At 33.6% G+C, this 18,519-nt stretch overlaps 1 protein-coding gene across 1 annotated transcript; it reads left to right on the top strand.

Annotated features, from left to right (window-relative positions):
- The first annotated feature begins 5,481 nt into the window (after positions 1-5,481).
- Positions 5,482-9,010, top strand: LOC133817848 (cytochrome P450 85A-like). The gene is made up of 9 exons (XM_062250469.1): positions 5,482-5,878; positions 6,355-6,676; positions 6,770-6,919; positions 7,020-7,265; positions 7,368-7,454; positions 7,556-7,634; positions 8,158-8,267; positions 8,363-8,487; positions 8,595-9,010. The coding sequence occupies exons 1-9, from the start codon at positions 5,691-5,693 to the stop codon at positions 8,680-8,682; spliced, it is 1,395 nt and encodes a 464-aa protein (XP_062106453.1). The 5' UTR covers positions 5,482-5,690; the 3' UTR covers positions 8,683-9,010.
- The last annotated feature ends 9,509 nt before the right edge of the window (positions 9,011-18,519 follow it).

Below are 18,519 nucleotides of genomic sequence, written 5' to 3'. Positions count from 1 at the left end.
AAATTAAGCAAATGTGCATCGCACTTTCCTTTACCTAGTGTATATATATACTAGATACAAGCAACGTGCAATATGCACGTTTGCTTAGTTTTATTTATAGGATTTATTAATTATTTTTATTAAAATTATATTAAGTCATATAAATTTTGAAATAAATATCCTATTTTAATTAAATAATTTATTTATTTTTGTTTAAGTTTATGTTTGTTCTAGTTTTTATATTTGGGAGTGACAACAATAGATTATATATTATATATTTAATATAATATTAAATATCATACGTGGATTTTAAATTTAAGTTTTAAAAAAAATAATTTGTTGCTAATTTAAGTAGATTATATTATATATTTAATATGATATTATTCTAACAAGTGAGTTTAAGTTTAATTAAATTTTATTTAAGTTATAAAACATATGATTGTATTATTTTTAAATAATTATTATTGTAAAATATCTCAAAAATATCATATTTTAATTTATTTAATTATTTATTATTTTTAAATAATTATCATTATAAAATATCTCAAAAATATCATATTTTAATTCTTTTTAATATTTATTTTATTTTATTTAAGTTTAAATGTTTACAAACTAAATATAAGAATATTCCGTTAAAGTTAACATTAAAAAAATAAAAAATCGTTAAAATAAAAAAATTCTGTTATCCACACACTTATTATATAGAAGAGACATATAGTGTATTGTCCTGGTCTACTAAGAAATTCAAAATCATACACTTGTTTTTACTTATAATATAAGACAAGACAAAGTTTAAAGAATATAAAACAATAATATATCAAAACCATCAAAAACCCGTCAAAGTTCCCCCTAAACCGTTATCTCATATATTAAATTTTGTCAAGGTAAATTAGTAGTACCCTCTCATAGTCATAGATATATGATAGATGACACATCATATATATATTTATCATTAAAAAAAGACACATCATATATTTCCACGAGTTTCATCAATATTTATCATCTAAAAAAGAAAAAAAGAAAAGTATATATGTGCATGAACGAAAGAAAAAAGAGAAAAAAAAAATGTTTGCCTAAAGGAATGCTAGTGCATATCTTGGTGTGGTGGATGGAGGATCAATAATTTAGAGGAAATAATGTTTAGGACACCCATTTCTGGCAGCAAAAAAAGCAGAAAAGAACAAAATAGAGGCCCTCGTGCAACTGGAGGCTTCAATGTACATCACAACTTTATTATTATAAAGGAAAATTATTTTTTCATTATTATATATTTTTTACATTATTATTATTATTATTATTATTATTATTTTATTATCAATATTAGTGAAGCAAATTAAAGCTATAGCAGAGGGCATGAGCTGCATGTGTGCGTGTGGGTAGACATTCCCTCTCTCTTTCTGGTCCCACTTTAAGGCATGGCCCATTGGCCCTCTCGCTCTCTCTCTCCACACTTATTATATATATATATAATATATAATATAATATAATATAATATAATGTAAATAAGTTTACCCTTAGATAATTTTTTGTTCACATTTATATATCATTTTCCTTTGTTTTTGTTTCTCAATCTTATTTTTGAGCTCGTACAAGTCAAAATATATACTACATGTCAAGCTCTCTAGCGAGAGCTCAAAACAAAGTCAAATGATATCAAACTGTGTCGGCAAAGTTTCTCTTTCTCCATGTATATACATTTCAATCATTTGAATATAAAGCAAGCTAAAAAATCAAATCATATAAAAATTATTTAAAGATAAAATCTCATAAATTAAAGGGTGTCTGCTCTGCCATTTGTCACACACAATATGACGTACACTTGTCCAAATATATGCAAGAGATGTCTTCAAAGAAAATTCGAAGAAGTTTCGAGCTATACTATATATGTAAATACATTGTGCCGTGTCTCATATAATTTATAGCTAATAAAAGCTCATATCCAAATATGTTAAATTTGTAACAAACCCAATTCTTTTTTTTTTTTTTGGGGTTTGAGGGTTTCATCGTATTACCATTAATTATTGTCTTCTTTTACTTTAAATATAGCTAACAGCTCATTACACTTTTTTTTTAGCTTTACATTAATTGCTAAAGAAACTTTGAATACGACCCCCTTTTATTAAATATGTTCGTCTCCTGTCTAGCTAGCTAGATAGCCGTACATCTATAGAGATAGATACAAGATCATCAAGTGATGATCATGATCATGATCATGCATGCATGGGTTTTCCACCGTTGGATCAAGTATGAATGTCTCATAGGTGTGAACGAACTGGCTTTGTCGTGTCAGTTAAGAAGGAAATCTTGGACGCTTTTCATTAGGGTTTTGGGGAGCTGTGGCTCAAAGTTTGAAGCAAACAGTTCAAAACATATTAAAAAAAGACACATCTACCTTTTTCCATATATGTTGTTTTGCCCTATTTGAGTTATAGGTACGTTTATTACATCTCTTGCTATATATATACCTTTGCTTGAACAATGATCTATCATCTACATGTATATTTGATCTTAAATGATTTTGGAAAAGATGTGATAACCGATTAATAAATGTACTGTATATATAATTCCAATATAAATATTAATTATATTTAATAATATATATATTTTAGAATTATTTATTTTTGTGTGACATGCATCTTTTGTGTCAAATCCTTTTCCAAGGATCGCCCCATGGATCCACGCTTCTGTTCAAGTTGCTATCCAATCCAACTTTTGTAGCACTCGAAGACAAAGCCATCAATTTCCACAGCAAAGTCAAAAAAACAAAACGAGAGAGATGGTGTAGAAGAAAATAAGATAAGAAACATATGTACAAGCTAAGCTATAGCCGATATATGAGATCGATCGAGTAGCTATAGAGAAATTACAAGGCCAATAAAACCAGTGTCTTATTTACAATCACATATATATACATATCCATATATTGCATGATTAGACCCACCATAGATTATCATGTACGCCACCACTGTACGGAGCCGCCCACGCTTAATTAGATGAATGGTTATGTACGCCATGACGATAAAAACCCTAGATGCCACACACTTAAACACTTTGCACTTTGCACTTTGTTTGAGCCCTTTTTTGTACTATATTTATTCTTTAATAATACATATATATATATATATAGCTACATATACTCGTGGGGCATAAGGGACAAATAACAAAATGTTCCAAACATTGATATACAATGACAGACACAGTCATGAGAAAACTATATACATTACATGATCGATCGATCTACATTATTATTGCGATTATTTACTTTATAACAATTTTATCTTATATGACTATTATGTATGTCTCGTATACGTACGTTTATTTATATATAGAGATATTCTTTACTTGCCACGATGTACAATCTAGGTTTAAATTTTGGTGTTTCTATATATACATATTTAATTACGTCTTATTTACTTCCTTTTTTACACTCTTTTGTGTAAAAATTTTACCCTAGCCATTAAAAGAGATTGCAAAAGATGATATTGTTCCTTGTATTCACGCACTGGACCATCTACAACAGACCACAGAGATATATATGTACTTCCCTCTTGCCACTCTATTGTCATAATTTTATGCTTTAATGACAAAAGACAATCTTCTATACACACAAACCAATGCACTTTTTTCTTTTTCTTATTTTCAATTTGACCCTCAAAAAGAATATTAATGACAAGCTAGCTAGCATTATACATAAGCAATAACAAGTTCTTATTATTAAACAACGTGCGTAACTATTTCATGATCATATCGATCAAGAATATATAGATGCCTCCTGCATATTAATCTATATAATATATATATATTGCTATATAGAACATTCATGAGTAAACAATTGATCCCTATATGTACAGTGGGGGTTTTATCAATGATTTCATTTCAAAAGAAATCAAATTGTGGGTCCAAAAAAGGTTCAAGTACTCAAAAATGATCATGTACATGGGCTATTCTCTATTCTATTCCATGCAATAAATGTATTTATATATATTACATACAATAATTTTTGGATTAGTATTCTATTCAATGCTACTTGATCAGGAGAATCCGCAATGATTTCAGGACAAAGTAAACTATGGTAATATATGGTCGGTTGGACTATTATTGTAAAAGTATGGGATATACAAAATTTTTTCAAACATATAATGAAAAAAGGTTAATATTTTCATTTTCATTATCATGTAATTTTGTTGTTGTTTGAATTTTATTACAGTACAAAGAAAAAAAAAGAAAGAAAATCCAAAAAATCTTGCATAAAAAGAAAAAGAAAATCTAACAAATCTTCCAATGATTTTGAGTATGTTGATGTGATTAGCTGAAAGCAAGGTATTTATCTTATTAGGCCTGAAAATTAATAAAGTTTCACTTAGTTAATTAAATACGTCTACTAAAAAAAAAGAAGCAATTATTTGAGGAGTCAATAGGGTTTATCTCATTCTCACATATGCCTCCAAAAATTTTCCTGTATTTGAGATATATAGTTGATTGATATATCATATACGTAATACGTGGGCTTAGTTAGCTGTTTTGGCATAAATTTAATGTTTTTCCTAAAAAAAAACAATTTTTATTTACCATATCATAAAGAGTCCAAAAAAGTCAATGACACAGTGTTAATGGTCTTCAAGGAATTACTGTCCACAATTTCAAACTACTCTCTCCAAGGGGTAGTCCAAATTTCAAACTTGCAGTTAGAATGGAACCAAATAGGGAAATATATATATATATAAAAAAAAACTCATCTGTTCTGTTGTTCACGTTACAAAAGGACTGCCTCTTAGTGAAAATATATGTTTGTAAATTCTATTAGTAGATCTTATTGATAAACATGTGAAGGACTGTGTTTTAGAGCACTATTCTATTAGGTCCAATGGGGTGGTAAGCATGTGCAATTGTGTTTTTTTATTTATTTTTTAACTTTGAATTATATAGCTTGAGTTTAGCCACCTATAGTTTCCATACATAATAATACCTTAATCATTTCATTCCAAATAACAATGCACTCCTATGGCCCAAAAACCTAATATAAATTTAAAAAGAAATAAAACAAAATCATAGCAGTATATTGTTCATATCACTCATTCCCATGTTACTATCAACGTTCTTCCAACTAAACTTCTCTGTCTCTCTCTCTCTCCTCACTCTCTTATTCTTATTTTATAGTTACAAATCTCTTTTATCTGGGTTTTGTCAAAAAAAAAAAAAAATCTCTTTTATTTGGGTTCATTTAGCAACATGTTTAATTATAGTTCAGAAAGAGTTTATGTAATCCATAATTGAATACACAAATCTGTATTAATTGGAAGGTTTTGATTTTTTTTGTAATTCAAATCTTTGTCTAGTCAAGCCTGAAGTCGCGGTTTGGTAAGTTATTTAAAGAAAAATCAAATATATATATTTTTAAATATATATATATATAGGAAAAAGTAAAAAAAAAAAGGAAAATTTAATAAAACAGATTTTTTTTCATTAAAATTTTTGTAAGAGAGAGTCTCATAGATTGGGGTCCCTCTCTCTCCTTTTGTAGGGTGCATGGTTTGGCCTGTGTGCCTTTCTCTCTCTTCTTCATACGGTGGTTCAGAGACATCCTCTATATATATGCACAATCTTTTGGCCTAAGTTCAAAACTAGAACATGCCCATAAACATTTACAGTACTCTAGAGGAGTAGGGGGTTAGAGCTTCTAGGGAGTGTTATCATCACCATCATCACCATCAATGGCGTTCTTCATAGTTGTCCTTAGTCTGATCTTTGTGCTCTGTTTTTGCTCTGCTTTGTTAAGGTGGAATGAAGTGAGGTACAGGAAAAAAGGCCTTCCTCCTGGCACAATGGGTTGGCCTGTCTTTGGAGAGACCACTGAGTTTCTTAAACAAGGCCCAAACTTCATGAAAAACCAAAGAGCAAGGTGATTTTCAAGTTTCTCTTTCTTTTTGCTCTGTTTTTTCATACGACTACCTGGGATTGCTCTGTATTTGTTTTCTTCCTTTTTTTTTTTTTAAAAGAAAAAGATAAAAAAAAGAATAAAAGAAAAGGGGGTAAGAAGCTTTTGCTGTTTTAATGGTCTGTGGTCTAGTTTTTGGTTTAGGGTCTGATAAATGAATATACTAATCAACTGCTGTTTATGGTTTAAACTGTTTAACTAAACCTGCAAATCCCATTTAGTGGTTAGAAAGTTCCTTGTTAAGCCATTGAGAGTTCCTTTTATTTTATATTTTTGCTTTTATTTTCTGTCATTATATTTAGCTTTTTGGTGTGAAAAGGAGGGGAAAGGAGTACTCATCATTAGGGGATGGGTTACCCATGATAACCCCCTAAAAGAGATAACTATATTGCATCAATCAGCAGCTTTCTCATCTGAATCACTTTCTTTGGTTGTAACAGGTACGGTAGTGTTTTCAAATCCCACATACTTGGGTGTCCTACCATTGTTTCCATGGATCCAGAGCTCAACAGATACATCCTCATGAATGAAGCCAAAGGCCTCGTTCCTGGGTACCCTCAGTCAATGCTTGATATCTTAGGCAAATGCAACATTGCAGCCGTTCATGGCTCCACCCACAAGTACATGAGAGGTGCTTTACTCGCTCTCATTAGCCCCACCATGATCAGGCACCAGCTTTTGCCCAAAATCGACCATTTCATGAGAACCCATCTCAGTGATTGGAATGGCAAAGTCATCAACATTCAAGAAAAGACCAAAGAGGTTTCTTTTTTTCTTCCGTTCTCTCTTTCCCACTAACCAAATTATCTCAAATAAAAATCAAGCCTTTACTCATTCTTCTCTTGTTCAATCCAGATGGCGCTTCTCTCCTCGCTTAAGCAGTTAGCAGGAATTGAATCTGGATCAATGTCTCAAGCATTCAAGCCTGAATTTTTTAAGCTGGTATTGGGGACTTTGTCATTGCCTATTGATCTTCCTGGTACAAATTATCGTCGTGGATTCCAGGTTTGTTTGTTTTTTTTTCTTTCTTTTTTCCCTTTTACCAAGTCTTATTATGGTGTATCTTTTGGTTATGTTATACTGATTAAGATATTTTATTATGCAGGCAAGGAAAAATATTGTCAGCATGTTGAGGCAACTCATACAGGAGAGAAGAACTTCACAAGAAACACATCAAGACATGCTTGCTGGTCTAATGAGAAGTGAAGAAAACAGATATAAACTCACTGATGATGAGATCATTGATCAAATAATCACAATCTTGTATTCTGGCTATGAAACTGTCTCCACTACTTCAATGATGGCTGTGAAATATCTCCATGATCACCCTAAAGTTCTTGAAGAGCTCAGAGTAAGTTAAATGGACTAAGTTATGAGTAAAGTTTATGATATTGTAAAGTAATGTTTTATTGCTCATGATTGATATTCTAATTTGGTTTGTTACAATCTGCAGAAAGAGCATTTGGCAATTAGAGAAAAGAAAAGACCTGAGGATCCCATTGACTTGAATGACCTCAAATCAATGAGGTTTACTCGTGCGGTAAGAGATGTTGATGCCTTTTAATGATTGTCTGTCTGTGTTGTGTAAAGACTAAGAATTTAAGTATTAACAGCTTTTTGCCTTAATTATTTTAATTGCAGGTGATTTTTGAAACCTCTAGATTAGCAACGATTGTTAATGGTGTTCTGAGAAAAACCACTAAAGATATGGAACTAAATGGTGAGTTTGGAAGATTTCAAGGCTAGATTCACAAGTCATAACCATATTTAATGTTCCATACAGTTATTTTAGCTTCTGTCGTGTTTTTTTTTTGGTGGGCTCAAGAAACTGTTGAGCTGATGACATTTATTTACTTTTGTCACCTTTTTTGACCTTCCCTTTTTTTTTAAGTGAAACGGCTCACAGTCACAGACAATAAGGCCTATAAATATATATAATCATCTACGTAGAATTATCCCATGATCTAGCTAGAGAGACCATTCGGTTAAAGAATAATTTTTGACAAAAGGGAATGTCCCTTTTTCCCTTAACACGAGGATAAAGACTCTACAGTTTGATTTACTGTATGAATGACTTTCATTCAATGGCTCTGATTTACTGATAAAGATAGTGTGGGCCATACCTATACTCATATTAAAGTCATCACCTACAAAATTTACCATAAGTCCATTCACTGTTATCTATTCATAACCATAATAATTTTTTTCTTCTATCCATTGCTAAAAGTATATAACTTTTTCAGGTATTATGGTTCCAAAAGGCTGGAGAATATATGTATATACAAGAGAGGTCAACTACGACCAGTTTTTATATCCAGACCCTTTAACTTTCAATCCATGGAGATGGCTAGAGGTTTGTAACATTTCTTTCTGGTTTTCTCATGTTAATCAATTGGTTTCATTTACAAATTTATGTTACTAAGAAAAATTATGACTTGAACAATCCAGGACAAGAGGTTGGAGTCTCAAAATTACTTCTTTATATTTGGAGGAGGCACTAGACAGTGCCCTGGAAAAGAGCTGGGAATAGCAGAAATCTCTACTTTCCTGCACTACTTTGTAACTAGATACAGGTCAGTAATGATTTTCACATCACAACTCTCTATTGATTTAAGGTTATATATTATAGTGTTATTCTAACTTAGTTTTTCATTTTTCTTTGCTGCGATTTTATTTTCAGGTGGGAAGAAGTTGGAGGAGATAAACTGATGAAATTTCCGAGAGTAGAGGCACCCAATGGGCTACACATTAGAGTCTCATCATACTAACTATTAACAACACTTATGTACAGAGAAAAAGTATAGGGAATTATTCATAGGAGGAAGATTTGGTGTAGAATAAGCCGGGTCCTAACAAGTAAAAGGAAAATGAAGGAGTTTTGAGCATTTTTCTTTTTGTCGGCCAAGTTTGCTGTTCATTAATTCAAGTCACTAGAAGAGAAAAAAAAATCATGGCAGAATCAATCTTTTCTTTTTTGTTCCCTTTTATACACAGTTTGGTGAACTTGACCCAAATAATACATCTTTGTCAACTTCTATGTAACCTTGAATTTACATGAAGTTTAAGAATACAATGCAAATATTGGACTTGAGGAAATCGGTGTATTTTTTTTATCAACTTTGGTAACAAGTCAAAAGAGAGAAAATGTATGATGAACTTTCATAATAACCACAAGCAAAACGCATGATAGTAATAAGGACAAAATGATTAGCAAGGGTGTGCTAATAGTAGTACCTCTAATAATTTTATGTCTTTTGGATCTTATTTGGAAGGTAGAGCCCACCTAATAATTACAAGTGAAATTTTCATTCTACTTTTTCTTTTTAGGGAGAAATATACATCGAATTTTACAAACGAATCTTCAGTATTTTGACATCCAATCACGTTTTTAAAATGTGGTATTACTTAAATAATATATGAAATTGGCATTTTGACTAATTGGGATTTTCAAGGGATCCAACGTGAGCTTTTTTTTTAAGAGAATTTTAAAATGGAAAAAAGTATGTTAGTTTTATATTTATGTATAAAAAAGAAATGCCTCAAAGGTGATTTTTGCAAAAAAAAATTAAAACATGTGAATTTCATAAAATATAAAAAATGGATTACCATATTTTTACAAAAAAACTCTTTCACACTCTCTCATCTCTCCCCCACTACACATCTTCTTATTTTCTCATTTCTCCCTCTCTCCTCCCCCACTTGGTTCATTCTTCTCAGCCCTCCACCGGCGGCACTACCTCCAGCCTCCACCGGTGACGTAACCCCTCACCCCCATGACGATGGTGCAGCTCCACCTCCCTTTGGTTCTTCTTTCTTCTTCTCTTGGTTTTAATGTTATTCATTTTGTTGTTCTTGTTATTCTTCATCTTTTTCACATCTAATTTTGCATTTTGCATTTTAAATCTAATTTTGTACTTTAGATCTGTTTTTTTTTCTTCTTCCAGCTCTAATTGTAATTGATTACCATCAATATTTTTTTAGGTTCTTTTAGTTCAAATCTGATTTTTTTTCTCCAGATCTGTTCAAGTAACCAGATACCATGACGATTGATTCTTTTAATTCATATTTGATTTTTTTTTTCAGACCTAGATGTAACTAGTTACGATAACGATCAATTTAGATTTTTTTTTTGTTTATATCTAATTTTCTTTTCACCCATAACTAAGTAACCAGGTACCATGGCTACTATTTTTTTTTTCAAACATAGCTGTAGCCTGTTACAATTATGATTTGTTTATATTTTTGTTAGGATTTGATTTTTTTTCCAGGTGTGGATAAGTAACCAGTTACCATAGCAAGTGGTTTTTTCATATTTTTTTCTTCTTCAAACCTAGTTATAACCAGTTACCACTACAATCAATTTAATTTATTTTTTTCATATATGTTTTTTTTTTCTAGATCTGACTAAGTAACCAGTTACAATTCAGTTAGTATTTTGATACTGGTACATTTCTAAAAAATTAAAATTAGTTTTATAGTTGTAACCAGTTACCACCACATCACTTAAAAAATAAAAATGGTTTTGATAGTGGTAACCAGTTGACAGTTACATACGATTAATAACACATCACATGAAAAAATATTCAAAATTATTTTGATAGCAGTAATTGGTTACTGCGGAGAAAATTTTGAAGAATATAAAAAAATGAAAGAAAATAAGAAGAAGAGTTGGGAATAAAAAACATGGTGAAAAATGTCTTAGTTTTTGTTTTTAAAAAAATAATGTAAAAAAAAACGTTTTTATAAAATATGAATGATAAAAAATATTATAAATAGATTAAAATTATAAAAATAACCTCAAAACATATTAAAACTAGTTACTAAAATTGTATAAAATTAGAATATGGTATACAAATAAAATATTACAAACATATGGGGAAAAAACTGTCATATTTTTCAAAGTTTAAAAAAATATCATATTTGGTGTAATTTCCTCTTTTTTGAAAGATATATCTAATTTTTATATCTACATATATTTTCTAACATTTTCATGGTCTCTCTCAAAAAAAAAAAAAAAAAAAATCAACAAAACAGAATTTGAATTTTAAAAGTTATGGTTTTTCATATACTAAACATATTTTCTATATAATAAGTGTGTAGATAACGTAAATTCTTGGTTTTAACGATTTTTTATTCTTTTCGTTAACTTTAACATAATATTCTTATATGTAATAGAATATTCTTATATTTAATGGTAGATTGCAAACATGATTTAAACTTAAATAAAATTAAATACATAAATAATTAAACAAATTAAAATAAGATTGTTCACCCTAAAAAATATTTGCTTGCTAACATGGCACATTAGTGTGCACGTGGGTAGCACATGATGTGCTGACATATGCGACCAGGCTTGATCGTAGTAACAAAGCTAGAGTTCAAATACAGTTATAAGTCAGATATTTTAATGATATTTGACCCTATTTATGTGTAAAGGTTATGATTTATGTTATTATTGAAATATGCTTGTAACAAAGTTTAAACACGGCCCATATGTACATACATTCATTTTTTTGGGGGGGGGGGGGGGGGGGGACAATAATAAGGTATTTAGAGAGAACTCGTGTTTCATATACAAAACTTTTGTATCTTTTTTTGGAGCTTGTGAGACTCAGTGAGCCCTAGTTTGCTGATCGCAGGATTTAGAATACATCAATAAAAACACTAAGTGGATGTAGGTCATTACCAATATCTGGGGTCGAACCACTATAAAACTTTGTGTTGTTTAGTTCTTGCATTCCGCCTATAAATATTTATTATTTTAGTGACTCCGTGTCATTGGCTAAATCATCAGTCAACATTTTGGCGCTTTCATTGAGAGTTGAACTCAAGACCTTCAAGATAAACAATGGCGAAAACCTCTAGGAAAGCGGGTCAGACAGGGCAGACATTTGGAAGTATGCCAGATCAACCTCCTCCACAAGATGTAGCGGAAGACGAGCCACAGGTAAAACTGGAAGAGGAAGAGATGGATGCTGAAACCTTGCGAACAACTTTGATTGTATTGCAAGAGGAATTAGCTACTTTGAGAGCTAATCAAGAGAAGGTGGTTAAAACGATGGTGCTGCATCAAAGGGAGATTAACCAACAACATCGAGAGTTGAATGAGCGGCAGGCTGACATGGATCGTCGGCAGAGAGATGCTACAACAACTTTAGAAGCGGCCATCTAGTTGGCTCGAAGACAACCTGCACCTACCTCTCAACTTGATCAGTCACCGAGCTCTCACCCTCAACAAAATCCACAGTCAGAGCGTTCCCAGTATCATCACAATCCACCACAACAAAGGAGTCCAAGGATCAGAGCAACCTTCCCCTGCTCAACAGGAAAGACCAGCCCAAAATACTGACAGAAACAACGAGCAACAACAACCATCTCTATCTGGTCGAGATAATGTTCATCAGCACAGGCAAAATAGGGGCGAGCAGCATCCCAAAAGCCCTAGATGCCAGACAACTGGGGAATATGATCCTCTTGGTAGGGGACAACGTCCCTCAGGAAGCAGAAGACAAGTGGACTCAGGCTCTACGGTCCAGGATCCCCTACGACGTAGTAATGTCAGAGGACCTAACTAACAACGCAGGCTTCCCCCTGTTTATCGAGATGTACTAGTAGGAAGAGAGGGGAACAGTGCATGTAGCAAGTCGCACACTCATAGGTCACAATTCAGAGATGGCCATGATTATAATGAGGCAGACTCTTGCAAGAGGAACAATGGTCGGCAGCGGGAGGAGAGAGGCAGACAACAAAATCCTCCGCCAATGGAGAACTGACCGACAAGCCAAAATGTTGGGGGGTAGCCTAAACATCCCAATGTTTTTGACTGACTAGGTGCAAGTGAGCAGAGGCGTAGGGGTGAAGATCTAAGGGATTTGCTCAATAACCGAAGAGAAAGACACGACAAGTACTTCCCCCAGCTCCGATCGCTCCAGCAATACCCGATGCTGTACAGGCCCAGATAGATGCCTTAAATCAGGCTGTGCAGCAACTAGTTAGGAATAAAACGTCCCACATAGAGTTTGACCCAATAAAAGGCACCCCATTTGTTAATACAATTGCTGTGGCAGAAGTTCCAAGAAAATTCAAAATGCCAATTCTACCCAACTTCACAGGAGGGGAAGATCCAATATCTCACGTGAACAAGTTTGAGATACAAATGGATATCCAAAAGGTGTCAGAAGATGCTCGGTACATGATTTTTCCTGTCACTTTGTCTGAATCTGCTCAAGAATGGTATTTCAAGTTCCCTCTGGCCAGTATAATTTCCTGGGAGATGTTTTTGAAGGAATTTTACGGAGTTCTATGCTGATCGAATACATCCAACAGAGGCTAATCAGCTGGTCGACATTCGATAGAAGGAAGGAGAAACTCTCAAGGAGTATATTCAGCTGTTTATGCGAGCGGTCGCTTAGGCCAAAACTGTTAGAGATGAGGAAAAGATGATGACACTCACTGCTGGAGTGCGACTCCATTCTCCTCTCTGGAGCAGTTTGCGAAAGAATGGAGTCAAGAGCACTCAAGAATTTTTGGATCGAGCAGACAAGTATATCAAACTCGAAGAGGCCATTACCAATGACGGAAAGTCTCCAAAGGACGACCTGGGCAAGAAAGAAGACTTGACCAATGCCACCAATGGGTCTGGAAATCCCAACGGCAACGACAAAGGTAACGACAAGAACGGGGGAAAAAGGGTGAACACCGAACCAGCAACATCTAATAGTAAGCACCCCAAACAAAACAGATATGAACCAAGGTTTACCAATTACACTGCCCTACTCGATAGCCGAGCTGAAGTGTATCATGCCACTCATACCACCATTCCCTTTAGGTGACCATCCCCGATCAGGAAAGACATATCAAAAAGGGATACAACCAAGTTTTGTCATTTTCACAAGGACTATGACCATGATACCAACGAAAGTAACCAGCTCAAGGATGAGATTGAGTTCCTTATTCGACAAGGACACCTGAGGAGATATGTACGAGCAAGTGGAAGTTCTCAGCAAGAGGCTTACGGAGGCAACGAGCAGGCGCCTCTACGCTAACACTTGCCTCCTCTACACCCAGCTCCAGTCGCTGGTACATTGTTGACCATCTGCGGAAGACCACATATAGTAGGTGACATTAGTAAGGTGAGGGAGAGATATGCCACAACCCTACATCACAATCAGGACATTGAAATGATGAATGTTGAGGAGCGAACTCCCAAAAAAGCTCAAACAGAGGAAAAATTAATAACTTTCTCCGAGCTAGACACACATCATGTCCGATTTCCCCACTCAGATCCTCTGGTCGTGGATGTTCAGATCGCCAACATGATGGTAAGATGAGTGTTGGTAGATACAAGAAGCTCAGTCAGTATTTTTTGGGAATTGTGCCCTAAAAGCATATGTAGTAGACATTGTTTTAAGAAATAAATAAATAAGTTAATTTTTTATGCATATATTATATGGACTATATGTGATCTCAACCACGTATTGGTATGGGATGATTGTGTTTGAGATAAATGAACTTGAATAGTTCGCAGTAAAATAAAGTTATGGAATCTTTAGATTAATTACTGCAAGTACGGTCCACTAGTATTATGAATACATGTGATCTAGATCCAGATTACGAGTGTAGTAGGACACTTTTGTGGAGGTACTTTATATATTAGAGAATATATAGAATTGGACCAGATATATTTATTAATACTTAGTTAAATACTGTTTCAAAGTATTAATTAAATATATCAACTGATGATCATATACAAATAGATATTAATCCTGAAGTTACTATGAACTCTTGTTTGTGTTATATGAGTTCTTTGATTCACTCGTTAGGGTCTGTCAGAATGATCAGGCTAGAAACTTTTGTTTTGGGAATTCGTTAATGTAAACGGATGGGGACATGGTATACAGATATGGAATCTTTACATTCTCGTAAGAGATTGAATAATGGTTCTCTTAAGGGTTGACTTTTTGGACCAAAAGGTTATTGAGCTCAAATTCATAATTTAGTTATGAATTAACCTTCACTAGTAAAGTCAATGGTACTTAAGGAAACATGATATAATTAAAAAGGTAAAACAGTAATTTTATTCCCGGTTAATTATGAACCATTATTAGATGGTTAATTTGTATATAATGATTATATCAATAGGCGATTTATTATTATAAAGTACTCAGTAAATGAAATGTCTATAATTACAAGAGTGCAGTCTCATATTTATAGTGGAGTAATCATGAGATTAATAAATTAAAATTATTTAATTAAAGAATTTCATTAATAATCTCAAATTTATTGGAGCTTGGAATTATAGGTCCATAGGTCTTCACAGCGGCTCTATCAATACTATTCAAGGCAAGAGTTGATATAAATGGTAAAATGGTGAAAAGACATATTTAAGAAGAAATTTGTGTTTTGGGCCAAATATGCAATTATGTGATAATAGTGATTAATTAATTAATTAATAAATAATTATTATGTAATTTTTCAAAATTATAATAAAATTAATATTTAATTTTCAAAATTAGTATTAATTAAAATTGGTTTTAATTAATTGATAAAATTAATTAAATATCTTTATTTGAGTGGGAGATAATAATCTGATAAGTTCAAATTAGATTTGAATTTAAAAGATTGATATTTATTCAAATAATTAATTATATTTGATAATTAGTTAAAAAAAGATAATAAATTCAAATTTGAATTAATTATCAGGTTGTTGGATAAGGTAGTTTGAATAAATAATTAAATAATTGTGGAAAAATCTCACATCCCTAATTTATAGGGAGCTACATGACACACAGTCACAGTCCTTGGACTGTGTGTGGCATGAGCTACAGTAAAAAATAGGGATAAATTTTGTACTTTTAATTAATTAATTAATTAATTAATGGAAAATTCAAAAGTTAGCTTTTTTGATGTTTTCATTAATGAGATAATTAATTAATTAAAAGATAAATTGTAAATTGGTTACAGATTTATGTTTTAAATGTGAATATTTTCTATTTAAGTTAGACTTATCAAAAAATAAATATACAGAATACTCAAGACATAATTTTAATGCACTCTAAAGAAAAGAGCGATATTTTTTTATCTCTCCCTGAAAAAGATACAGAACCAATTTCAAGCCTATTCTCTTGATCTCATGTGTTGAGTACATCAAGTTGAATCATAAATATATCATCCTTTATTCTCTAAGTGCCCACACATTTCTTGAGGTGTAGAGAACGTTGTGGAAGATCTTGGTGTGATTACTTGGGAGCAGCTTGGATTGGAAGTTCGTTCATTTTATGAAAAGATAGCAAGGAAACTTGATAGGCATCAAGATGCATGTTATTTAATCGTGCTTATGATTAATGTATGTATATTAATGGATCTACATATTTAAAAGTAGTTTAAATATGTTACAAAATTTTTGTTTTACACTAGGCCAACCCACCACCATTCCCCTGCGTATTAGGAAACTCGTTCCTAACAATATTTTGTATAAGTCTTCACTGGAAAGAATGAAATTGTTAGTGCAAGATTTAGAGCCATGCAGCCAAACCATCTATGGTTTTTCTGGCGAAGGGCTAGCACCAACAGGGTCGATTAAACTCCCAGTCACAGCAGGGGCTGCACCTGCGCACAGGACATTACTCGCTACTTTTATAGTAGTTGATTGTCTGCATATAATGCTGTGATCGGAAGACCCATACTCGTTGACCTGCGATCCATAACTTCGGTCTGGCATCTGGCCATGAAGTTTCCAACCGATGCAGGATTTGGGTGCGTGTTGGGAAACCAGCGAGAAGCCAGATAATGCTACAATTCCTCGATCACAAAGGCAAGAAGAGGCGGATCGGGAAGTAGAGCCGAAAAAAGGTTGTAGTTAATGAAACGCAAGCCCAATCAGGTGAACAAGTCACCAAATAGGGCATTGCCCAAAGTGAGGATAGGGACTTAGATCCTCGCTTTGGGGATTTTGAAAAAAACCTTGGGCCTGTGGAGGACCTCGAAGAGGTCCAACTTGAAGAGAAAGATCCGACCAGGATTGTGAAAGTCAATAAAAACTTAGAGACAACAACAAAAAACAAATTGGTGGAGTTTTTGAAGAAACACCAGGAGGTCTTTGCCTGGTCGCATACAGATATGGTTGGGATAAACCCAACAGTGATAAGTCATGTCTTGAATATAGACAAAATTCATCCACCTCTACAACAAAAAGAAGGTTGCTCGATAAAGATAGATCTAAAGCCCTAAAAGAAGAAGTCGAGAAGCTAAAGGAAAATGGATTCATCAGGGTAGCGTTTTATCCATCTTGGGTCTCTAATCCCGTACTAGTTCCCAAGAAAAATGGTATGTGGAGGACGTGCGTGGATTTCACAGACCTTAATAAAGTCTGCTCGAAGGATTGTTTCCCACTTTCATGAATCGACCAGCTGGTCAATGCTACATCAGGACATGAAGTTTTATCGTTCATAGACGCATACTCCGGTTATGATCAAATTAGTATGCATCCACCTGATGAAGATCACACTAGCTTTCGAACAGATACAGGACTTTACTACTATAAAGTAATGCCCTTTGATTTGAAAAACGCTGGTGCGACTTACCAACGACTAGTCAACCATATGTTCAAAGAACTGATCGGAAATAACATGGAAGTCTACGTCGACGATATGCTGGTCAAGTCGAGAAATGCTGGTGAACATATCAAGGACCTATAGGAATGCTTCAACATCTTGAACAAATATCAGATGAAGTTGAATCCTCTAAAGTGTTCCTTTGGTGCAGGATCGGGAAAATTTACAGGATTCATAGTAAACGCACGAGAAATTGAAGCTAATCCCGAAAAAATTCAAGCACTGATCGAGATGTAGTCACCTGCCAAAGTTAAAGAGGTACAAAGCCTGATAGGAAGAATTGCTCCCCTAAGTAGATTCATATCTAAGTCTATGGACAATTGTATCCCATTTTTTATTCTACTCAGAGGAAACAAAAAATTCAAATGGACAGACGAGTGCGAACAGGCTTTTCAAGCACTCAAAGCCCACATGTCGCAACCGCCTATTTTGTCCAAGTTGGTCGAATGAGAGATTTTGTACATACTTAGCAATAACGGAGTATGCTGCTAGTGTTGTTTTGATTAGAGAGGAAGACAACATTCAAAAAGCAGTATACTACATAAGCAAAAGGCTAGTGGAAGCAGAACTACAATATCTGCCCATAGAGAAATTGGCTTATTGCTTGATACTGGCGTCTAGAAAATTGCGACCCTACTTTCAGGCTCACCCCATAATAGTGCTTACCGATCAGCCACTACGGCAAGTCTTACAAAAACCAGAAGTTGCTGGTCGACTACTAAAATAGGCAGTTGAGCTGGGGCAATTTGACATTTCCTATGCACCACGAGCAGCTGTTAAAGGATAGGCCCTCGTAGATTTTGTTGCAGAATTTACTGGATTCCCTGCCAGCGAACCTGTAATAGAGGCCAATATTCAAAATTGAACACCTACCTGGAAGTTGTTCGTAGATGGATCCTCCAAAGAGCACAACGTAGGGGCAGGGATGATCTTAATCACACCTGAGGGACATTGGTATCATTGTGCGAGCAGATTCAACTTTACGGCCTCTAA

This window comes from Humulus lupulus, chromosome 2 (assembly GCF_963169125.1).
Source record: "Humulus lupulus chromosome 2, drHumLupu1.1, whole genome shotgun sequence".
Lineage (NCBI taxonomy): Eukaryota > Viridiplantae > Streptophyta > Magnoliopsida > Rosales > Cannabaceae > Humulus > Humulus lupulus.
This window is presented reverse-complemented; position numbering and strand designations above follow the sequence as displayed.

Bases quoted from the DNA above. Each gene is read 5' to 3' on its own strand.
- LOC133817848 (XM_062250469.1), top strand. From the start codon at position 5,691: ATGGCGTTCTTCATAGTTGTCCTTAGTCTGATCTTTGTGCTCTGTTTT. The intron at 6,920-7,019 runs GTTTGTTTGTTT...TTTATTATGCAG, and splicing joins ATTATCGTCGTGGATTCCAG to GCAAGGAAAAATATTGTCAG. The intron at 7,635-8,157 runs GTGAGTTTGGAA...TAACTTTTTCAG, and splicing joins TAAAGATATGGAACTAAATG to GTATTATGGTTCCAAAAGGC.